At 46.6% G+C, this 23,490-nt stretch overlaps 1 protein-coding gene across 1 annotated transcript in view; it reads left to right on the forward strand.

The window, feature by feature from the left end:
- The first annotated feature begins 590 nt into the window (after positions 1-590).
- Positions 591-23,490, forward strand: part of LOC137537854 (mucin-2-like) — a 59,123-nt gene continuing 36,223 nt past the window's right edge. The window contains exons 1-2 of the mRNA XM_068259805.1: positions 591-761; positions 3,509-3,748. Coding sequence (XP_068115906.1) covers positions 591-761; positions 3,509-3,748 — 411 coding nt within the window. The remainder of the gene's footprint in view (positions 762-3,508; positions 3,749-23,490) is intronic.

Here is a 23,490-nt window from a genome sequence, read left to right on the forward strand (position 1 = left end):
TTTTTAGCTGTACTACACATACAAATCATAATATCATAATTTTTTTTTCGCTTCAGTGTCTCTTTAACTCCTTATCCAGACATGTACAGAAGAGAGGAACCACTAAGCACATAGCCCTTAGAAGCCTAATTGATGGTACTTTATGAGTTCTCCCCATGTTGAGGGACAAGGGGTTAATCCCTAGCTCAGAGAACCTTATGAATAACTAAAGTGTCATTATGAATTGTACATGCCGCAGGTTGACACACTTGCTGCCCCTTTCCCTTCATAAGTAAGTTATTTGTATTTTTCCCCAATCAGGTGGCATTGTCGCTTGTTATGTATTTAATAAATTGCACAGAGATAGTACAGAGGGCAGAACCTTGACCTCTGTCCTAGACATACATGCTAATTGCAGGGTAATGATGCTTTGCTTATTGTCCTGCATGGTCATGCACCCCAACAGTTTTTAGACTTATTACATGCCAACAGAACAGGTTATCACTGCAAGACATGCAAATCTAAACTCCTTCTACTGCCGTCATTATGTTCTATGCAGTCACTTTCTTAATTTGGTTTTAACTCAGCTTTAATATTTATAGGACTTTATCATGACTCTTGAGGATGGCGATGTATCCGTTAATGGTGACTATGAAGGAACGGAAGCACCTTTTCAGATCCAAAATAACAGTCTTTATTTAACAATTAAAGTATCTATTGGAATTGTCTTGATTTGGGATAAAAAGACATCGCTCACTATAACTATCACAGATGATTATCAGGTACTATTTGTATATTTGCATTTCATCTTTATCATTGTTATCTCTGTATGGGGGGAAGAGTGACACATAGAGGAAAATGATTGCAGCTGCAGGCTTAAGTTGAAACTAGAGATGGTCCTACCTGTTCACCGGCGAGCAGTATTCTGCAAACATCCGCTGTTCGCATTCACGGCGAGCAGCGAACATTTGGCGTGTTCAGTTCGCCCCCTATAAATTATCATTGAGCTTAACTTTGACCCCTTACCTCACAGTCAGCAGACACATGGCAGCCATTCAGCTAGCAGCCCCTCCTGGACCCCCCACCCCCTAAGCAAAAAGCAGTTGCGGTGGCCATATTGGATCAATTCTCTGCTGGCTACTGACTGTTATTGAGAGCAGGCCTGTGTTCTTATTCCTCACTTGCTGTGAAAGAATCCCAAACAGCCCTGTTGAGGGGGGCCAGCACATCGGTCTCCTGTGTTTTTTGTGTGTGACACTCCACAGCCCACTGACACCTAGAGCTGTGTGCACACTACTGCTGCTACCTCATTAAGTTGCAGGCACAGGACCACTCCAGTACATTATTATTTTACTGTATTCTGATAGTACTAATGCATTTCTCTGTGTGAGACACTACACTACCCACTGACACCCAGAGCTGTGCATAATGTGATTTCTGCCCTTTAGGGATTAAAATCCGACTTTGCGTCAACTCCGCAATTTTTGGTGGGACTTTTGGCATGGATCCCCTCCGGCATGCCCCTGTCCAGATATTAGACCCCTTCAAACAACTTTTTTTTTATCACTTTTGCGGCCAGAAACAGTCTTTGTAGGTTTTAAAATTTGCCTGCCCATTGATGTCTATGGCGGTTCGCCAGATTCGTCTGTTCGCGAACATTTGCGGAAGTTCGCGTTTGCCGTTTGTGAACGGAAAATTCTATGTCCGCGACATCTCTAGTTGAAAGGCAACATTCTTTGGAATTTAGTTGAATATTTTAAGAGTGACACAGTAGATTTCAGGAGACCAAAATGATCACTCCTATTGTCTCAAGTGTAAATTTAGTATATGCACACGTGTACCCTGACATTGCTTTTGAAGTCATTAGTAATCTGTGGTGTTGGGTTACTAACAACAAACCAAAATTGCTCTTCTGGTAAGTGTTATTGAGGTTCCTGCAGCAGTTGCCTTTCGATTTTCTCGTCCCTCCCATCTCTATGGTCCTAAATGTGCTACCTGGTAGATGGGGAGCCTTTGAAAGTCATTTTCATTTCCTGCATATCCTTTGACACTCTATTGGCCAGTTACTGTAAAATCTAATCATTGTGGAATGTCTGTGCTTTTTATACACACAATGAATATGGCAGGAGAGCCTGAGTTTTAAAACATAGGCATCCAGTAATGTCCAAGAAATTTTCTAGGTTAAGGGTCCATAAATAATTACAATGTAGTATGGAAAAGAAGTGGAAAGGCAAGGCACCAACTTTAATTTGCTTTGCTTTAATTTGCAGACAGTTTATTGAACAGTAAAATAGCGATGAAACGAAAATTCACATTTGCATAATTTTACAACCTTATTTGCAATTACAATGAAAAAAACATAATTTCATCATTTTTGGGAAAATCATAATAAATGTGTTGTTGTTCATAATGCTGCAATGTAATTTTGCATTAAATTGTATTTTCATGTTACTTGTAATTTTCAGAAATTTCACTAAATTTCACTATTACAAAAAATTAAATGACATTATGAAATTACACGTAACGCCAAATTATACACGAAATCATAATTTTCTGTAATTAGGTAAATAAATAAAAATAATGGTAGTTACGAATATAGTCATAAGTACGAAAAATTAATTAATTTCTTGCAATTACTATTTTCCATTACAAATTATGCAAATTATGCAAAGTATGCAAAATTTCATGAAATCACAATTAGCACATTATGATTATCACTGCAATAAAACAAATGGGACAAACTGACATGCCGAAAGAGATGGAAAGGATTCCCATGGTTGTTATGTTGGGGATCTGAGTGACAACAGCCTTTTTGGTAGCTAAAAACAAACGACTGTGAGAAAACATTGTCTAGACACAAAACAGCTGTCAGCCTCTAGGATCGCCCCTCCTCCCCCACCTGTTTGGACATCATCCACTCATCTTTTAGGGCTCGTTCACACTAAGGGCGTTTTTGCCCTTTTTTCAAGGCGCAGGCGATTTTCAAAATTGCCCTCTAAACGCTTGTGCAATGATTCCCTATGAGAGAGTTCACATCTTAATGGTTTGTTTCCGATCCGCTCAGTAAAGCGGTGCCTGTACCATTTTTGAGGCATTTTGCCTCAATGGACGGTATAGGAAAAACGCAAAACGCTCACAAAATCGATTTGTGCAGCGATTACGTGAGCGTTTTGAAGAATAAATACATTGTATTTATTATTTTACGGATCTTGCATCAGGGAGTGAAAAAACGCAATCGCTCTGCAAAAGCGCTTTAAAAAAAACAAAAAACGCAGAGCCCTCCCGAGCGCTGGGAGGAGAAAATGAACTGCCCACAAAATCGAAAATTGCTGCCATCAGCGATTTCGATTTTAGATGTGAACGAGGCCTTACCATTGGATTTATTTCTGCCTGTAAACACAGTTGGTGCCTTGCCTTTCCACTGCTTCTCCATTCCAAATACAGCGTAACCAAGCTGAAATAATGCTCTGATTAATCATTACTTTGTTAATTGCTTATGTTCTTTATTTTTTTTTTTTTTAATTTACAGGATAAAGTCTGTGGGCTCTGTGGAAATTTTGATGGCAACTCAAACAATGACTTTAATACAAGAGGGCACCTTACTGTGGAGGATGTTATTGAATTTGGTAACAGCTGGAAACTGTCACCATCATGTCCTGACATTGACGATATAGTAGAGCCGTGTGACATAAATACACACAGGAAATCATGGGCAGAAAGGCAATGCAGCGTGATACTCAGTGACACTTTTAAAGCTTGTCATTGTCAGGTAAGTGGCATAAGGGAAGGATGTGACAACAAAGTGGACCTGAACTCAGAACTTCCTCTCTGCTCTATAAGATACACAACAGCATAATAACCTTTAAAGAAAGACATTTCTTTGTTACAGCTGATACAAATCCTGTAATAAATCTGCAGTGTGTCTACTTCCTGCTTTCATGAAAGAAGACACATTGTTAACATCATGTGTTTACAAATTAGCAGCTCTGCTGTGGAAGAGGAGATTCCTTAGCTGAAACAAGTTAAAAAAGACATCCATCTATCAAGTTCAACTAGAAAAAGAAATATAATAATAATACAATAATTTTTAACACTGTACCTCACTTACATATCTCAGTTAGAGATGTAGCGAACTGTTCGCCGGCGAACTTTGGGGGTTCGCGTTTGCCTGCACCAGGCGAACTTTTGCGGACGTTCGATTCGACCCATAATGCTGTATTGAGCAAAACTTTGACCCTCTACATCACAGTCAGCAGTCACATTATGGCCAAACACACTGCTCTCACTGCTGGAGGCCCGCCCCCTCCCTCCCTCCCTCCCTCCCTCCAAGCAAGGTTCTTATGCCATTTCACGCACTTGTCTGCCTACACTAATTAGTTAAGGGACAGCTGCTTCCCTCCACCCTTTTACCTATTCTCTCCTCCCTCCTACCAGAGGGAGGAGGGTCTCATCTGCCAGGAAATTATACTATTTCAAAAACCAGTTTACATACCATGGCTGGGAATCGAACCCAGATCTCACTGTGTGGTGGGCAAGTCACCCTAACCACTGTACCACAACAGTACTAACTGAAGCTGGCCTAGCATTTACTATTTATGCTCAATGCAATAGAAACATTAGGTTGCTTAAAGGGAACCTTAACTGAGAGTGATATGGATGTTTCCTGTAAACAATACCAGTTGCCTGGCAGTCCAGCTGATCTCTGTGACTGCAATAGTGGCTGAATCACACCCTGAAACAAGCATGCAGCTAATCCAGTCTGATTTCATCCAGAGCACCCGATCTGCATGCTTGTTCAGGGGCTGTGGCTAAAAGTATTAGAGACACAGGATCACCAGGCGATTCAGGCAACTGGTATTATTTTAAAAGGAAAAATCCATATCCTTCACCGTTTAGGTTCCCTTTAAGGATTTGTAGCATAAAAGCCAACTCACATTGGCTGGGATTTGAACCCGGGTCTCACTGTGTGGTGGGCAAGCACCCTAACCGCTGTACCACAACAGTACTAAATGAGGCTGGACTGCCAGGCAACTGGTATTGTTTACAGGAAACATCCATATCACTCTCAGTTAATGTTCCCTTTAAGCATTACACCATCCAGACATTACTTACCAGGCCATTACCAGGCAACTGGTATTGTTTACAGGAAACATCCATATCACTCTCAGTTAAGGTTGTCTTTAAGCAACCTAATGTTTCTATTGCATTGAGCATAAATAGTAAATGCTAGGCCAGCTTCAGTTAGTACTGTTGTGGTACAGCAGTTAGGGTGCTTGCCCACCACACAGGGATCCGTTGAAAAGGGCTCCTGAGCTGCCTGTATAAAAAGGGCTCCTCCCTAGACATCAATGTTATTTCTGCAAATATGGGCTACAAGGTGGTGAAAAGGGCTCCGGAGTTTTGATATAGGCTACAAGCGGGCGCCCTTTTGTAGCCCATAATTTTTTTTAGGCTACTGTAGGGCACCGCTTTGTAGCCCATATTTTTTATTCAACTACAAGGTTTTCGGCTACAAAAGGGCACCCCTTTGTAGCCCATATTTTTATTCGGCTACAAGGTTTTTGGCTACAAAAAGGCACCCCTTTGTAGCCCATATTTTTTATTCAGCTACAAGGTTTTAGGCTACAAGGTTTTTGATTCTGCTACAAAAGGGCACCCTTTTAAAGGCGAGATTTTTGATTCGAGGGTGCAGGGGAGGTTAGGATTAGCCATCACAAGGGGGTGGGGGGGGGGGTCTTAGGGTTAGGCACCTCCTAGGGGATTAGGGTTAGGCATCATCGGGGGAGGGTTCTGTGTGAGAGTAGGAAGCAGTTGGGTCATAATAATCACTTTTCTTAGCTATATCTAGAGCCCTTTTATAACCCAACAAATTTTGCCTAATAAACTAAATCTAGCTTTTTCGGCTACACCAGGTGCCCTTTGTAGCCGAATTAGGCATATATGGGCTACACCAGGCGCCCTTTGTAGCCGAAGTTGGCATATGGGCTACACCAGACTGCCCTTTGTAGCCGAAGTTGGCATATGGGCTACACCAGGAGCCCTTTTTTACAGGAGCACTTTTCAAATAGACCCGAAAATCGGAGGTTCGCGACATCTCTAATCTCAGTTGATCCAGACAAGGGCAAAAAAAAAACACCTCTTACAAGGCGTAGGCCATTTGGATCAAGACAGTTTGGAATTATCTAGTTATTTTTATGTGGATGTCTGTCAATGCAAGGAATGCTTCCAAGCACTCTCTAAATGCAGATATAGAATCTATCTGCATTTCCTGTGGTAACATATCCCACATTTTAACCATTCTTACTGTAAAGAATCCCTTTCTAAATAGATGTCAAAAACATTTTTTTTCTCCATACACAGCTCATGCGTCCTTTGTGACTAGGTATGAGTTCCAAATGTATTTATTGAGTTTTGTAAGATACAGAAACTTTACACCTGTGGGTAGTAGCAGAAGGAGGAGGGTCAACTCCTTGCATTCCACATCACTCTGATGCTTCCTCTTTCTGGCTTTAAAGGAAGAAGCACCTAAACGATGTGGAGCATGATGTGGAATGCAACAAGTTACCCCCCTACCGTGGCCCACTGGTTTAAAGCTTCCAGTTCTTACAAATCTTAAAACATAAAGTTAGAATTATTTATTTATTGTATTTATAAAGCGCCAACATATTATGCAGCGCTGCTGGGCATTAGTTTAGGTTAAAGACAATATTTAGGGGTGACCTACAATTATATGACAATGCAGGAAAACCAGAAAAACCATATCACGCAGCACAGTATGAGTACAAGGTAATGCTTAGTCAGTCACTGGATGGAGCATGGAGATAAGGCAAGTTAGGTTCACTTAAATGCATAGCGTGGGTGCACAGTAATGGAGGTGCATGATCAGGAAGGACACAAAAGGAGGTCCCTGCCCAAAGGCTTACAATCTAGAGGGAGAGGTAGGGATACGAAAGGTAGGGGACCAGAGTTCAGCTGTGGGTTTAGAGCACTTGTTAGGGGTGGTAAGCCAGAGTGAAAAGGTGAATTTTGAGGGCCTTCTTGAAGATGTTGAAGGAGGGGGCTGCCCTAATGGGTGGAGGTAGGAAGTTCCATAGTGTTGGAACAGCTCTTGAGAAGTCCTGTGGGCGTGCATGGGACTGGGTGTTGCAGAGGAATCTCATCCCTACTAGGGAGAAAATGCTTATCTTTCAAGCTTTGGTATTAAACTCTGCTGTATTTATACATGTTAATCAAGTCACCTCTTAGTCATCTTTTTTTCCAAGAAAATTAGGCTCAGTTAGACCAGTCTTACAAAAGTGAGACATTCCTTTCCTCCCTCTGATTTAGCTGCCCTTCTTTGTACCTGTTCTAGAATGTCAATATCCTTTCCAGAATGTGGTGCTCAAAACTGTATCTCATACCCCAGATGTGGCCTCACAAGTTTTATACATCCCAAAATTGTATTTGCTTTAGCTCCTGCTGCCTGGCATTGAGTACATTTGCTCAACTTTTTATCATTCGGTATTCCTTTTCAAAGGCTGATGTTCCCAGCTGTATGTTATTCATTTTATGTGGTGCTCTACCGTTTGTACGTCCAAGGTACATTACCTTACCTTTAGCAGCATGAAATTGAATCTGCCATATGCCTGCCCATATAGTCATTCTGTTGATATCCTTTTGTAATATATCACTATCCTGCTTAGTGTTGAAAATTCTGAAAAAGTCGTAATCATTAGAGATGGCCTGAAAGGTTCGGCGGCGAACGGGAACCGGCGAACTTCCAGGGTTCCTGATCGCGGAGAACGGAAGTTCGATTCGCCCCCATAGAGCATCATGAGTGTCAACTTTGACCCTCTACATCACAGTCAGCAGGCACATTGTAGCCAGTCAGGCTACACTCCCTCCTGGAGCCCCACCCCCCTTATAAAAGGCAGGCAGCGTCACCCTTTTCACTCACTCGTGTGCCTGCAGTAATTAGAGAAGGGAGAGCTGCTGTGCAGAGACCTATAGGGAAAGCTTAGTTAGGCTCTTGTAGGCTTCTTAGCTTGCTCCTTGCTGATTCTCATTGCTAAGAAAGCACCCCTCAACAGCTCTTTTGAGAGCTAATCTTGTTCTTGTGATCTATTTTTTTTTTTGTGTGGCCCACTGACACTTGTGTTGCATAGACAGCCTTCGTAATTCCTACTGTGTGTGCCACTGCCAGGCCCAGCACATTCAGTGACTACCTGTGTGTGTGACAGGTGCACATTGTAATACCCATCATTGCATATACCTACCTGTTGTTCAGTGCACCCACCTACCTACGTGAGCACAAGCAGTGACATTGTGCCTGTCTGGTACTTGTCTGTGTGTGACAGGTGCACATTTGTAATACCAGTCATTGCATAATTGTTCACACTACCTGCGTGACCGCACGCTGTGTAATATACCACTCCGAGCATACCTGTGAACTGCACCTGTGTGACAGCTGCACATTATATTGTAATACCAGTCACTGCATACCTTTCACTGCACCTGTGTGACTGCACATTGTATTAGTCAAGTCAGTGCATACCTTTCACTTCATCCCCTCCATTTGGACAAAACAGGTAGAGGCAGGGGCAGACCCAGAGGAAGGCCACCCAGCATTTCTGTTTAAGGTCGTGCTGACGTGATTTCGTGCGGCCCTGGCCCAAAGTACAGTGCTCAGAAGAAGGCACGTCCCGTCAACTCCCAAGATTGTCAGGACGTGGTTGACTATTTAACACAGAACACCTCATATTCCGCAGCCACCAGTGCTACTACTAGCACCACATCCGCTGCATTTGACACTTCGCAGGAGTTATTTGGTGGGGAAATCACTGATTCTTGTTACAACAAGATGAAGATGCTAAGCAAGTTACACCACCTCATATGTCTGAGTTAGGCGACACTATGGACGTAAGGTGTGAGGAGGAGAATGATGAAGTATCCGCTGTTGGTGCAGTTTACGAGGTGTCTGAGGCAAGCAAAGCTGGGGAGGATGATTATGATGATTATGATGATACGGATGCCACGTGGGATCCTAAGAGACATGATGACCAGGGGGACAGTTCAGAGGGGGAGTCAGAGAGGAGTAGGAGGAGACGAGTTCCTGAAAGAAACAGGGGGAGCTTGTCATCAGAAACAGCTGGTGGCAGTGTCCGGTGCCATGTATCGCCACCTATGGACAGCCAGCCAACATGCCCTTCAACGTCAGCTGATGAGGCCACCATAGTGCCCACAACCCAGGCTGGCTCAGCGGTGTAGATATTTTTTAGTGTGTATGCCAAAGATCAGAGCAATGCCATCTGTTCTCTCTGTCTCCAAAAATTTAGCCGTGGATAGGCCAACACCCACGTAAGGACCGGATACTTTGTAGAAGGAAAGGGGCTGGCACTACATAAACATCACTTCTTTTGCGAGCAGGGTTGGGGTAGTAGTACAGCTCTCCCCCTGCAATACCACCACTTCAGCGTGCTCTGGTGTCAGAAACTTGTAATGCAGCAGCTATAGAGGGTGAAAAGTGAACCGGCGCTGCTGAAAATGTTGCTTTTATTTACATCCAAGTTTAAAACATCTTCTTGTCAGGCATAACAACATTGCATGGGTGTGTGGGTAGTAATTGCACATACCATGTGGGTGAAAGCTGATCTTGGTGTGGTGGGTGTCGGGAGCAGGAGCCTGACGGCCATTTTGCGCCGAATAGCGCTTCTACAGAGGCTGCGGGGCGGTAGCCCTTTGCCGTCAATTGGGCGTGTGACGCAGTTTGAGATCGCCCTTCTGCTTCCTGAAAGTCATTGAGGCGCATATGCGTTCCAACGATGTAATATGGCACGACCGATGTCAGCAATGCATCCAAAACGTTGCATCTTATTGGGTGATGCTGTGACATGTATTATGTCTATCGGGTGCTAGAACTTGGACACAGATTAGTGGGGAAACCCCATCTAGTGTCCAAAATATAAAATTATCAACTTTTTTTTCCATTTTTCCATATGGAGTGCGTGCTCTTGCATTCTCACTACTCTATAGTTCTGAGCGCTTGTTAAGGATCTAGGAAGCAATGGTCATTCATACCGAGAGGCCCCATGGTGTTAGTCCGCATGATCATGAGGGCCTCTTCACGTTTGAGTTTCTTCTCTCGGTCACCTCCTCTAGAGAGGGGAGGGACTTGGTTGAGGCCTGCAAAAGTAAGTACATTTTGGTCGCCCTTGTGGTTTAATCTAATATGTTCAATGACCCGTGGTGATCCTTTTCCTGATTTGATGGAGTTGTAGTGTTCCCGAAATCTTTCACTCATGGGCCTTGCGGTTTCCCCTATATAAAAGCATCCACAGGGGCACCACAGCGCATACACACCACAAATCTGGTTTTACAGGTAAAAAATGTGCGTATTATACGACGTTCTGGACCAATCGTATACTGCGTACCTGTCGCCATCTGCGGACAGAGTATACATCTGCCACATTTGTGGCTGCCCCGCGGTTGGCCCCTGCGTAGCCAGTCGCTTTCACTTGGGGAGGTAAACTCACTTCTACTTACAAGAGAGTCAATTGTTGGTGCTCGCTTGAATGAGAACAAGGGTCCTTCATCCGCTAGAGTTTTCAAGAATGGATCTCCCAGTAGGATGTCCCAATTTTTTATGATGGTCTTTTTTATTTGATTAGCCATGTTATTATATTCAAAGGAGAATGGTGTTTTTGATTTTATTAGTCATCTGATTACATCTTTTTTTATTTTTTCTCTGGAGAATAGTCCTCCTGTCTTGGGTATTCGCCTTGGCAAAGGCCTCTTGAATAGCTTGTGATTCATAGCCTCTTGCAACTAGACTCGAACCTAGATCCTCAGACTGACAACGAAATTCCGAGTCACTTTCGTTGTTTCTATGAAGTCTGAGGAACATGTACTTGCGCCCGATAGACATAATACATGTCACAGCGTCGCCCAATAGGATGTGACGTTTTGGACGCATTGCTGACGTCGGTCACGCCATATTACGTCGTTGGAACGCATATACGCCTCAACGGGTGCACGACGTGACTTTCAGGAAGCGGAAGGGCGATCTCAACCCGCGTCACATGCTCAATTGACTGCAAAGGGCCGTCAATTGGTAGCCTGCGAGTACCATAGAAGCGCCACTCAGCGCGAAACAGCTGTTAGGCTCCTGCTCCCGGCACCCACCACACCAAGATCAGCTCTTACCCACATGGTATGTGCAATTTCTACCCACACACCTATGCAATGTTGTTATGCCTGACAAGCAGATGTTTTAAACTTGGATGTCAATAAAAGCTACGTTTTCAGCAGTGCCTGTTCACTTTTCACCCTCTGTAGTTACTGACCCATGTAGGGACAACTGCCTTACAAAGGCACCTGCAGAAAAAGCACAAACTGCAATGGGAAGAGCACCTGAGGAAAAGCAGCACACAAAAGCAAAGCAACCCTCCTTCTCCTCTTCCTCCTTCAGGTGCATCATCTTCAGCCGCTTTCTCCCTTGCACCTTCACAATCACAGCCTCCCTCCTCCACTCTGCCTCTCACCTTGAGCAGTTCCTGCTCCTCTGCCCACAGCAGCAGCCAGGTGTCCTTGAGGGAAATCTTTGAGCAGAAGAAGCCAATGTCTGCCAGTCACCCCCTTGCCTAGCGTCTGACAGCCAGCTTGGCGGAACTGTTAGCTCGCCGGCTGTTACCATACCAGCTGGTGGACTCTTTCCGTAAATTTGTGGCCATTGGGACACCGCTGTGGAAGATACCAGGCCGCAATTATTTCTCAAAAAAGGCAATACCCAAACTGTACCATGAAGTTGAGAGGCAAGTGGTGTCATCTCTGGCACACAGCGTTGGGTCAAGGGTCCATCTGACCACGGATGCCTGGTCTGCCAAGCATGGTCAGGGCAGGTACATTACTTACACAGCCCACTGGGTCAACCTGGTGACCGCTGGCAAGCAGGGAGTACGTGGCTGTGCAGCGTACCTAGTGACACCCCCACGGCTTGCAGGGAGGCCTGCTGCCACCTCCTCTCCTCCTGCTACATCCTCTTCGCTGTTGTCCTCCTCCTTGGCTGAGTGGCAGTTCAACTCTACTGGTGCTGCGATCTCCTCTCCAGCTACACAGACCCAGCTCCCAAGGACCTATGCTGTATGCCAAGTACGACGGTGTCACACCATATTAGACATGTCTTGCCTCAAAGCGGAGAGTCACACTGAAGCAGCTCTCCTGGCTGCTCTGAACTAACAGGTGGATCAGTGGCTGACCCCGCACCAACTGGAGATCGGCAACGTGGTGTGTGACAACGGCAGCAATCTCATTTCTGCTTTGAATTTGGGAAAGTTGACACATGTACCCTGCATGGCACATGTTCTGAATCTCATAATTTAGGGATTTGTGTCTAAGTACCCAGGCTTACAGGATGTCCTAAAGCAGTCCAGGAAGGTGTGTGGGCATATCAGGCGGTCTTACATGGCCATGGCACGCTTTGCCAATATACAGCAGAGAAACAACTTGCCGGTAAGACGCCTGATTTGTGATAGCCCGACTCGCTGGAATTCGACCCTCCTGATGCTGGACCGCCTGCTACAACAGGGGAAAGCCGTCAAACAGTATCTATACAACTATAGTCAAAGGACACAGTCTGGAGAGATGGGGATGTTCTGGCCGAAGTACTGGACACAGATGCGAAATTCCTGCAGGCTCATGCGGCCGTTTGAGGAGGTGACAAACCTGGTGAGTCGCAGTGAAGGTGCCATCAGCAACTTGATTCTGTATGCCTTCTTCCTGGAGTGTGCCGTGCGTAGAGTGGTGGATCAAGCTGTGGAGGAGCGTGACCAGGAACAGGAACAGGAGGGGAAGTTGTGGGATCAATTCTCAGCAGAAGCAGATGATTCCTCAACACCTGCAGCAGCACAGGGGGGGGGGGGGGGGGGAAGAGTAATGTGGAGAAGAGGAGTCAGATGATGATGAAGGTGTTGGTTTGGAGGAGGATGAGGCGGAAAAACAACCACAGCAGGCGTCGCAGGGGGCTCGTGCTGCTCAACTTCCCTGTGGTATCGTTCGTGGCTGGGGTGAGGAGAACTTAGCTGACATCACTGAGGGAGAGCAAGAGGAGATGGATAGTACGTCTGCATCCAACTTAGTGCAGATGGCGTCTTTCATGCTGTCTAGCCTGTTGAGGGACCCCCATATAAAAAAACTCAAGGGGAATGAGCTGTACTGGGTGGCCACGCTTCTAGACCCTCGGTATAGGCACAAAGTGGCGGAGATGTTACCAACTCACCTGAAGGCAGAAAGGATGCAGCACTTGCAGAACAAGCTGGCAACTATGCTTTACAATGCGTTTAAGGGTGTTGTCACAGCACAACGGAATAAAGGTACCACTGCCAGTAATCCTCCCATGTCCACGCAGGCAAGGACAGGACGCTCCAGCAATCTCATGGTGATGTCGGACATGTGGACATTCTTTAGTCCAATGCCTCGCCTTAGCCCTTCCGGATCCACCCTCCACCAACGTCTCGACCGGCAGATGCACATGCATGGCGCAAATCGCTTGTGCCTTAACATCATGGGGGAAATGCTGCCTAATTATGTGCATGTTTTGGGGGGGTTGAAAAAGTCTAATTACCTTTAGGGTTACTTTGCCTAACTGTGTTTGGGGAGGAAACTAGGGCCAACTACCGTTAAGTTACAGTATTACAATAAAGTTGGCTTTGCCTGCATCCAGTCATGGCCATGCCCATTTTTTGAAGCTCCTCCCTTCTCCTAGATGCCCTAGGGTGCCCCAGATCTTTCAGGGTCCTTGCAACACCCCTGTGGTGGATTACAAGAAGCAGAGGACCTGGGAAGCAACTACACAGCACAATATCACACATGCATCCTATGTTGTCAGGAAGAAGAGTCCTCCTAAGAAGGATTATTGGGGTTAGCTAGCTGGTGGTCTACAAGAAGCAGAGCACCTAGCAAGCAGCTGCACAGCACAATATTGCAATACAGCCTATCTACCACTGTACCTGTATCTGCAGTAGCAGCTCCTCTCCCTACACTGACTACTAGAAGAGGGAAAATAGGGCCAGGATAGTGCCTTTTTAGGGGGAGGGAGTGGCCTGGGTGGTGATCAGGTCAGATTACCCATCCGGTCCCACCTGACTTAAGGGTGAAAAGCAATAAAATGGCCCTATGGCCTAACACAGAGAGGAAGATGGGCGTGTTTTAGCTGTGCTCCTACTGTGGCCTTGCTAAAGCGGCTAAAAGCATGCACCAACCTGGGATCACGAAGCCCTCAGAGTCGGAGAAGATAGCACTGGACCTGGACCCTTCCAAAAAAAGAAAATAAAAGTTCCCAGACTCCTGAGTACTGCTACCTAACAATTGGCCATCGCACGAGTGAAACTGTGTTTTGCCTAAGCAAATAGGGTTTTTAAACCCTCTAACTTCGCTCACCATTCAAAGATGGGAATAAACAAAATTGCTGCAAAACATGTATATTCTATTCAAAGGAATAGTTTTATTTAGTCCTGCAATCCTGTTACAATATTATCTAAGCCTGCAGAATCATAGTTAGTTTGAGTAATTAGAAGCATGCATCAACACGTTACCAAGCTGTTGTAGCATCACCCAGGGAGAATCGGGGGACCTCAGCGACCTCGAAGGGGAAACAACTGGAACATACACGAACAGCACGTCTGCTGATCATCTGGAAAGATCCCGAAGTCAAAGTGTTTTCGCCGCCTTTAACAGATAGAATCGTCATAACCGCGCAAGCGCATAAGCAGCTAATCAGAACATGTTTCTATTCTGCGCAAGCGCAGAAAGAACACATGCTGCTGCTTCAGCGCGTGATCACAACATGATCTTACTCCGCGCAAGCACAGAAAGACCACATGTTGCTACTTTGGCACGTGATCAGAACATGCTCTCACTGCGCGCAAGCGCAGAAAGACCATATGTTGCCAATCCAGCGCGTAAACAGAACATGTTTCTCCTCTACCCAAGGGCAAGAAGAACATGTTGCTTTGTGGACAAGGAATGTGAGCAAATGTAAGAAATGTAACTTATTGCACAGCAATTCATCGTTCTTGTTCTGCACAAGGGCAGAAAATACAGCAACAATTACAGCAACTTCTCCAGTTGCTGTGATGAACTAAATTAACCCATCCAGTACCAGACAGAAGATAATACACATTTAACATATATACGTGAACAGTAATCCCATACATTAAAGGAAAGGATATCCATACATTGACAGTCATGTAACAAACGTATCACAATCTGGCAATAGGATTTGCGACGGCAAGGTGATTATTTAGCTTGCATCTGCAAGCTACTTATCACCTTGAATAGCATCAGGGAATCTTATGCCTCTCTATTCAACTCCATCAGCTGGACTCAATGCAGCAGGGTTCATGTCTAGTGGTGGGCAGTAATTACGCCTTTGCGTAATTACGCATCGTAATTCGCAATTATGTATCATAATCGTAAACAAAATTTGTGGATTACACATAGAAAATTTTGCATGCAAATGTAATCACTAACCCTAAATACACATGATAGTGCCATTTACTTCTTAATTTCCTTCACAATTGTTTTTACGCATACAAACAGATTTTGTCATTGAATATTTAACCACTTTACCACCAGCGGTACGAATTTCTCCGCCCCTTTTTCCCTCCTAAAAAACCAGGGACGGAGAAATCCGTACCTTCCGCGCTACCGCCGCTGTCCGCGCTCCCGCCGCTCGTGCGCGCGCACCCGCCGCTCGTGCACGCCGCCGCCCGCTCGCCCGGAGATCAATGAACGGGAAAATCCATTCCCGTTCGTTGATCTAGCCCCCGCAATGATCTGCTGCTTCTTTCAGAAACAGCGAGATCATTGTGCGTCTCCCAGCCTCCTACTGCTTCCTGTAAGCGTCCTTCCGGACGCTTACATGTCGCATGTAAACAAACACTCTGTGGCCATCTTGTGGCCAAATAGTAAACTACACCCTAAAAGCATTTTACATACACAAACATTACATTTACACAATAAATTAACTCATTACCTCCCACACTCCCCAATTTTTATTTTTTTTTTGTAATAAAAAAAAAAAAAATACAATAAAAAAAAAGCATAAATAGTTACCTTAGGGACTGAACTTTTTAAATATTTATGTCAAGAAGGTATAACACTGTTACTTTATAAACTGCGGGCTTGTAATTAGGGATGGATGCAAAACTGAAAAAAATGCACCTTTATTTCCAAATAAAATATTGTCGCCAAACATTGTGATAGGGACATAATTTCAATGGTTTTATAACCGGGACAAATGGGTTAATACATTTCATGGGTTTTAATTACAGTAGCATGCTTTATTTAAAAACTATAATGGCCGAAAACTGAAAAATAATAATTTTTTCCCACATTTTTTCCTATTTCCCCACTAAAACACATTTAGAATAAAATAATTCTTGGCATAATGTCCCACCTAAAGAAAGCCTAATTGGTGGCAAAAAAAACAAGATACAGTTCATTTCATTGGGATAAGTAATAATAAAGTTATAGACGAATGAATGGAAGGAGCGCTGAAAGGTGAAAATTGCTCTGGTGGTCAGGGGGTAAAACCCCTCAGTGGTGAAGTGGTTAAATAGCTGGGCGTGTGCAGTATACTGGCGGATGGACACAATTGAATTGCATTGTATAGGTCTAACTCAATTACCTAGCCACATACTAGCAATGTTGAACTTTAAAGGCCTTCACAGATATCTTAGTATAGTACAACGTTTTGAACCTCCTTCAGTTTCCACTCTCCAAGTTCCAGTATCTGTTACGCAATTAATGAAATATGCTACTCTAAAACTAAACTAAAACTGTAATTCCCATTGGGAACAATCCTGTAAAATACTCTATAAATAATATTATACTCCAAGGAAGAGTGTTTCCTTTACTGCAGGTATTTCTCCATTGTGTTGGCACTGCTCCTCTGCCCCCAGAATGCTGCTCTGATCTTTTGGGAGTGCCCTTATTCTTTAATTTTAGTCTACAAATTGAAACCCTAGTTTGGAGATTTTTTTAAACAAGACTTTTACATTACTCCACAATTAGCTTTACTAATTGTAGGATTAGAAGATCTCCCAAAAAATATTCAGCCCCAGATTGGTCATATGTTGATTGTAGCTACTGTATATCATTAATCTCTTCCAATTGGAAGTCTGCAGACCAGATTTCAATTTCCAGATTGCTAACTATAGTAAATAGGAACTTGCTACTAGCTCAAAAGGTTAGGAGTAGAACCTCAGGTAACAATAGTTCCTTTCTCCTTCCTGGATTCTGGTTACAATTTACTCTATGAGACACAATGGCATTCTCCCCTGGGTTTTAAAGAGACACTGAAGCGAGACTAAATCTCGCTTCAGCTCTCATACATAGCAGGGGCATGTGTGCCCCTGCTAAAACGCCGCTATCCCGCGGCTGTACGAGGGTCCCTGACCCCCCCAACCCACCCCCCGCAAATCTTGGTCGCAAGTTGGTCGTAGATTAGCCCTTCCTAGAGGCAGGGCTAACGGCTGCAGCCCTGCCTCACAGCGCGTCTATCAGACGCGCATCGCCGCCTCTCCCCGCCCCTCTCAGTGAAGGAAGACTGAGAGGGGCGGGGGAGAGGCGGAGATACGCATCTGACAGACGCGCGTGGGGCAGGGCTGCGGCGGTTAGCCCTGCCCCAACCAGGAAGCGCTCCCCCGCATTACGGAGGGGATTTGGGGGAACAGGGACCCCCGTTAAGTAGTGTTGGGCGAACATCTAGATGTTCGGGTTCGGGCCGAACAGGCCGAACATGGCCGCGATGTTCGGGTGTTCGACCCGAACTCCGAACATAATGGAAGTCAATGGGGACCCGAACTTTTGTGGTTTGTAAAGCCTCCTTGCATGCTACATACCCCAAATTTACAGGGTATGTGCACCTTGGGAGTGGGTACAAGAGGAAAAAAAAATTAGCAAAAAGAGCTTATAGTTTTTGAGAAAATCGATTTTAAAGTTTCAAAGGGAAAACTGTCTTTTAAATGCGGGAAATGTCTGTTTTCTTTGCACAGGTAACATGTTTTTTGTCGGCATGCAGTCATAAATGTAATACATATAAGAGGTTCCAGGAAAAGGGACCGGTAACGCTAACCCAGCAGCAGCACACGTGATGGAACAGGAGGAGGGTGGCGCAGGAGGAGAAGAAGGCCACGCTTTGTGAGACACAACAACCCCGGCCTTGCATGAGGGCAAGAAGCGTGCGGATAGCAGGCTTTGTACCGCCATGCAGTCATAAATGTAATAAAGATAAGTGGTTCAATAAACAGGGACCACGCGGCAACGCTAACCCAGCAGCAGCAGACGTGATGGAACAGGAGCAGGCGCAGGAGGAGAAGGCCACGCTTTGTGAGACACAACAACCCAGGCCTTGCATGAGGGCAAGAAGCGTGCGGATAGCATGCTTTGTACCGCCATGCAGTCATAAATGTAATAAAGATAAGTGGTTCAATAAACAGGGACCACGCGGCAACGCTAACCCAGCAGCAGCAGACGTGATGGAACAGGAGGAGGCGCAGGAGGAGAAGGCCACGCTTTGTGAGACACAACAACCCAGGCCTTGCATGAGGGCAAGAAGCGTGCGGATAGCATGCTTTGTACCGCCATGCAGTCATAAATGTAATAAAGATAAGTGGTTCAATAAACAGGGACCACGCGGCAACGCTAACCCAGCAGCAGCAGACGTGATGGAACAGGAGCAGGCGCAGGAGGAGAAGGCCACGCTTTGTGAGACACAACAACCCAGGCCTTGCATGAGGGCAAGAAGCGTGCGGATAGCATGCTTTGTACCGCCATGCAGTCATAAATGTAATAAAGATAAGTGGTTCAATAAACAGGGACCACGCGGCAACGCTAACCCAGCAGCAGCAGACGTGATGGAACAGGAGGAGGCGCAGGAGGAGAAGGCCACGCTTTGTGAGACACAACAACCCAGGCCTTGCATGAGGGCAAGAAGCGTGCGGATAGCATGCTTTGTACCGCCATGCAGTCATAAATGTAATAAAGATAAGTGGTTCAATAAACAGGGACCACGCGGCAACGCTAACCCAGCAGCAGCAGACGTGATGGAACAGGAGCAGGCGCAGGAGGAGAAGGCCACGCTTTGTGAGACACAACAACCCAGGCCTTGCATGAGGGCAAGAAGCGTGCGGATAGCATGCTTTGTACCGCCATGCAGTCATAAATGTAATAAAGATAAGTGGTTCAATAAACAGGGACCACGCGGCAACGCTAACCCAGCAGCAGCAGACGTGATGGAACAGGAGCAGGCGCAGGAGGAGAAGGCCACGCTTTGTGAGACACAACAACCCAGGCCTTGCATGTGGACAAAAAGCGTGCGGATATAGCAGCAATGCTTTTTGCCGCCATGCAGTCATAAATGTAATACAGATGAGAGGTTCAATAAACAGGGCCCGGAAACGCAACACCATCCCAGATGTTCATTGGTCATGTTACTTGGTTGGGGTCCTGGAGTGTTGCGTAGTCATTTCCAATCCAGGATTGATTCATTTTAATTTGAGTCAGACGGTCTGCATTTTCTGTAGAGAGGCGGATACGCCGATCTGTGACGATGCCTCCGGCAGCACTGAAACAGCGTTCCGACATAACGCTGGCTGCCGGGCAAGCCAGCACCTCTATTGCGTACATTGCCAGTTCGTGCCAGGTGTCTAGCTTCGATACCCAATAGTTGAAGGGTGCAGATGGATGGTTCGACACAGCTACGCCATCTGACATGTAGTCCTTGACCATCTTCTCCAGGCGATCGGTGTTGGAGGTGGATCTGCACGCTTGCTGTTCAGTGGGCTGCGGCTGCATGGGTGTCAGAAAATTTTCCCACTCCAAGGACACTGCCGATACCATTCCCTTTTGGGTACTAGCTGCGGCTTGCGTTGTTTGCTGCCCTCCTGGTCGTCCTGGGTTTGCGGAAGTCAGTCTGTCTGCGTACAACTGGCTAGAGGAGGGGGAGGATGTCAATCTCCTCTCTAAAGTCTCCACAAGGGCCTGCTGGTATTCTTCCATTTTGACCTGTCTGACTCTTTCTTCAAGCAGTTTTGGAACATTGTGTTTGTACCGTGGATCCAGAAGGGTATAAACCCAGTAATTGGTGTTGTCCAGAATGCGCACAATGCGTGGGTCACGTTCAATGCAGTCTAGCATGAATTGAGCCATGTGTGCCAGAGTCCTACCAGAATCCTCATCATCCTCTTGTGAGCGTTGTGATAGTTGTTGTGATGCATCATAGTCGTCACCTTCCTCCTGGTCTGCTTCTGCTGACCATTCGCGTTGAATTGTGGAAGTCCAACGTGCACCGCTCTGGCCCTCGTCAGTGGTGGCATGAAATTCCTGCTCCAACTCCAGCTGTTCCTCCTCCTCTTCTTCGTCATAGCTGCTGGGGCCAGCGTTCCCTGAGGCGGATGGCCTGATGTTGGTACCATCACGCTGATCGTTTTCTCCTTCAGATTCCCCCAGTTGCATCATGACAGCTGTTTCCTTGATTTTTAACATCGACCTCTTCAGTAAACACAGCAGTGGTATGGTAATGCTGACTGAAGAGTTGTCACTGCTCACAAGCAACGTGGATTGCTCAAAATTTTGGAGGACTTGGCAGAGGTCCAACATGTTGGCCCAATCGGATCCACAGAAGCTTGGCAGCTGGCCGGATGCGCCTCGGTACTGCGCCGTCATGTACTGGACCACTGCACTCTTCTGCTCGCAAAAGCGGGCTAGCATGTGCAGCGTAGAATTCCAGCGCGTAGGGACATCACACAGCAAGCGATGGTGGGGGAGATTGAAGCGCTCCTGCATCTTGGCGAGTGCCCCCGAAGCAGTACTGGAATTTCTACAATGTTTGGACACTCGACGCACCTTCAACAGCAGATCGGGCACGCCTGGGTATGTCCTCAGGAACCGCTGAACTACTAGGTTCATCACGTGCGCCAGGCAAGGGATGTGTGTCAGCTTAGCCAACCTTAAAGCGCGAATGAGATTACTCCCATTATCACACACAACCATGCCCGGTTTCAGGTCCAGCGGTGCCAGCCACAAATCCGTCTGTTCCTTTATTCCCCTCCAAATTTCCTCCCCTGTGTGCTGCTTATCCCCAAGGCAGATTAGCTTCAGCAACGCTTGCTGACGCATGCCAACAGCTGTGCTGCACTGCTTCCACGATCCTACTGCTGCTGGGTTAGCGTTTCCGGATGAGGTACAGCTTTGAGATGCGTTGGAGGAGAAGGAGTCAGAGAGGTAGGTGCTGCTGTTATCCAGTGGGAGGGACGGCGGTGCAGCTGTTTGTGGCGTGGGCAACACCCGTGCCGTAGCAGGTGAGGAATCGCTGCCAGGCTCCACAAGGTTCACCCAGTGCGCGGTAAGGGAGATGTATCGACCCTGGCCGAACGCACTCGTCCAGGTGTCAGTGGTGAGGTGAACCTTGCAGGCAACGGCATTCTTCAAGCTTCGGGTTATTTTGCTGACCACGTGCTCATGCAACTCAGGCACTGCAGAGCGCGCAAAGTGGTAGCGGCTGGGAACCACGTAACGTGGGATGGCCACTGACATCATGCCCTTGAAGCTGTTTGTCTCCACCAATCGATATGGCAGCATTTCGCAGGCCAGAAGCTTGGCTATGCTGGCTGTTACTGCCACGGCCCGGGGGTCATTTGCTGGCAATTTCCTCTTGCGCTCAAACATCTCCGACACAGACAACTGAACCGTAGCGCTGCACACGGAAGGGCTGTTGGTTGTTGTGTTTGATGAACACTGGGAGACCTCAAGAGCACTACTCCGGAAAGTGACAGTGTCAGCGTCGTCTGATGTTTGTGAATGTTGTGAACCACGCAATGGCTGGGCTACTGCTGCTGCTGAGGCGGGTCTGGTGGTGAGTCTGGTGAACCCAAGGGAGGCAGTGTTGTTTCTGGTACCCTGTCCTGACGCGTTTGCCCAAAGAGTGGGATGTTTGGATAGCATGTGACGGCTCATGCTGGTGGTGGAGAGGTTGTTAATATTTTTCCCCCTGCTCAGGCGGGTCTTGCACACCTTGCAAATCGCCATGGTAACATCCTCAGTGCAGTCTTCAAAGAAAGCCCAGACTTTGGAGCACCTGCCTCCTTGCTGGCGATTTCTGTTTGCTCCTCTTTTGCCTCTCACTTGAACTTCCACGCTTGTGGTGCCTGAAATTGCGCGCCGCCTACCTTGTGGCACAAGGCGAACTCGTGCAGCAGTGTGTTCTTCAACAGACTCATCTGTGCTGCTGCTACGACGGCGATGTTCTCGTTCACAAACAAAATCTGGGTCTCTGTCCACATTGTCCATACCCTCCTCTTCCATCTCCTCAAACTCGTCATATGTCATTGTGGGCCACCGCCGTGGAGTAGAGCTCCCCACAACAACCTCTGCGCAGCACACTCCAACGTCGTCTTCCAGATCTTGTCGGCCGACCTCCTGCAATTGCAACCCCTCCTGCCCAAATTGCTCTGGGATTTGGGTTTCCGAGTCCTCTTCGGACTCGCCTTGTATTTCAGTGCGCGGTGCATTTCCCACAGTTAACGGTTGTGAATCCAGGCACAACATTTCTGGCTGTTCCTCCATTGACCTTTGAAAGGTGGAAGTTTGTTGGGCTGGGAATAGCTCCTGCGAATACCCCATTGTGTCCTGAGGTAATTCATCGGACTGGTTATCTGGCAGTTGTGTGCGTGGTGTCGCTGCCGGTTGTGTCAGCTTTGTGCCCACTGGCTCCTTGTAACTGGCTGAGGACTCGGACCTCGTGCGTGATGTGCTGGTGCTGCTTAACCCACTGCTGGACGCTTGAGAGGTCATCCAAGTAATTATCTGGTCCTGTTCTTTTGGATTTGTGAGGGTTGTTGTCCTGGACAACATGGGCGGTATTGAGTGGGTTTTCTTGGGTGCTCCCCTGTGGCCTGTACGTGAACCGTCAGGGGAAACACCTCTTCCCTTGCCCCTCCCTCTTTCACCGGATTTCTTCCTCATTTCACTTATCCTTACAGTACACGCTGACTGGCAGCAGTACAGTGGCAGTACAGAAATGCTATACAGTACCACTATTCCCAGCAGCGACACAGAGCACAATGCTATACAGTGACGGGTGAGCGGTGTACCACTATTCCCAGCAGCGACACAGAGCACAATGCTATACAGTGACGGGTGAGCGGTGTACCACTATTCCCAGCAGCGACACAGAGCACAATGCTATACAGTGGCGAACGAGCGGTGTACCACTATTCCCAGCAGACACAGAACAGTACACAGAATGCTATATAGTGTGGCTGAACGAGCGGTGTACCACTATTCCCAGCAGACACAGAACAGTACACAGAATGCTATATAGTGTGGCTGAACGAGCGGTGTACTACTGTTCCCAGCAGACACAGAACAGTACACAGAATGCTATATAGTGTGGCTGAACGAGCGGTGTACTACTGTTCCCAGCAGACACAGAACAGTACACAGAATGCTATATAGTGTGGCTGAACGAGCGGT

The sequence above is a fragment of the Hyperolius riggenbachi genome, chromosome 11 (assembly GCF_040937935.1).
Source record: "Hyperolius riggenbachi isolate aHypRig1 chromosome 11, aHypRig1.pri, whole genome shotgun sequence".
NCBI lineage: Eukaryota > Metazoa > Chordata > Amphibia > Anura > Hyperoliidae > Hyperolius > Hyperolius riggenbachi.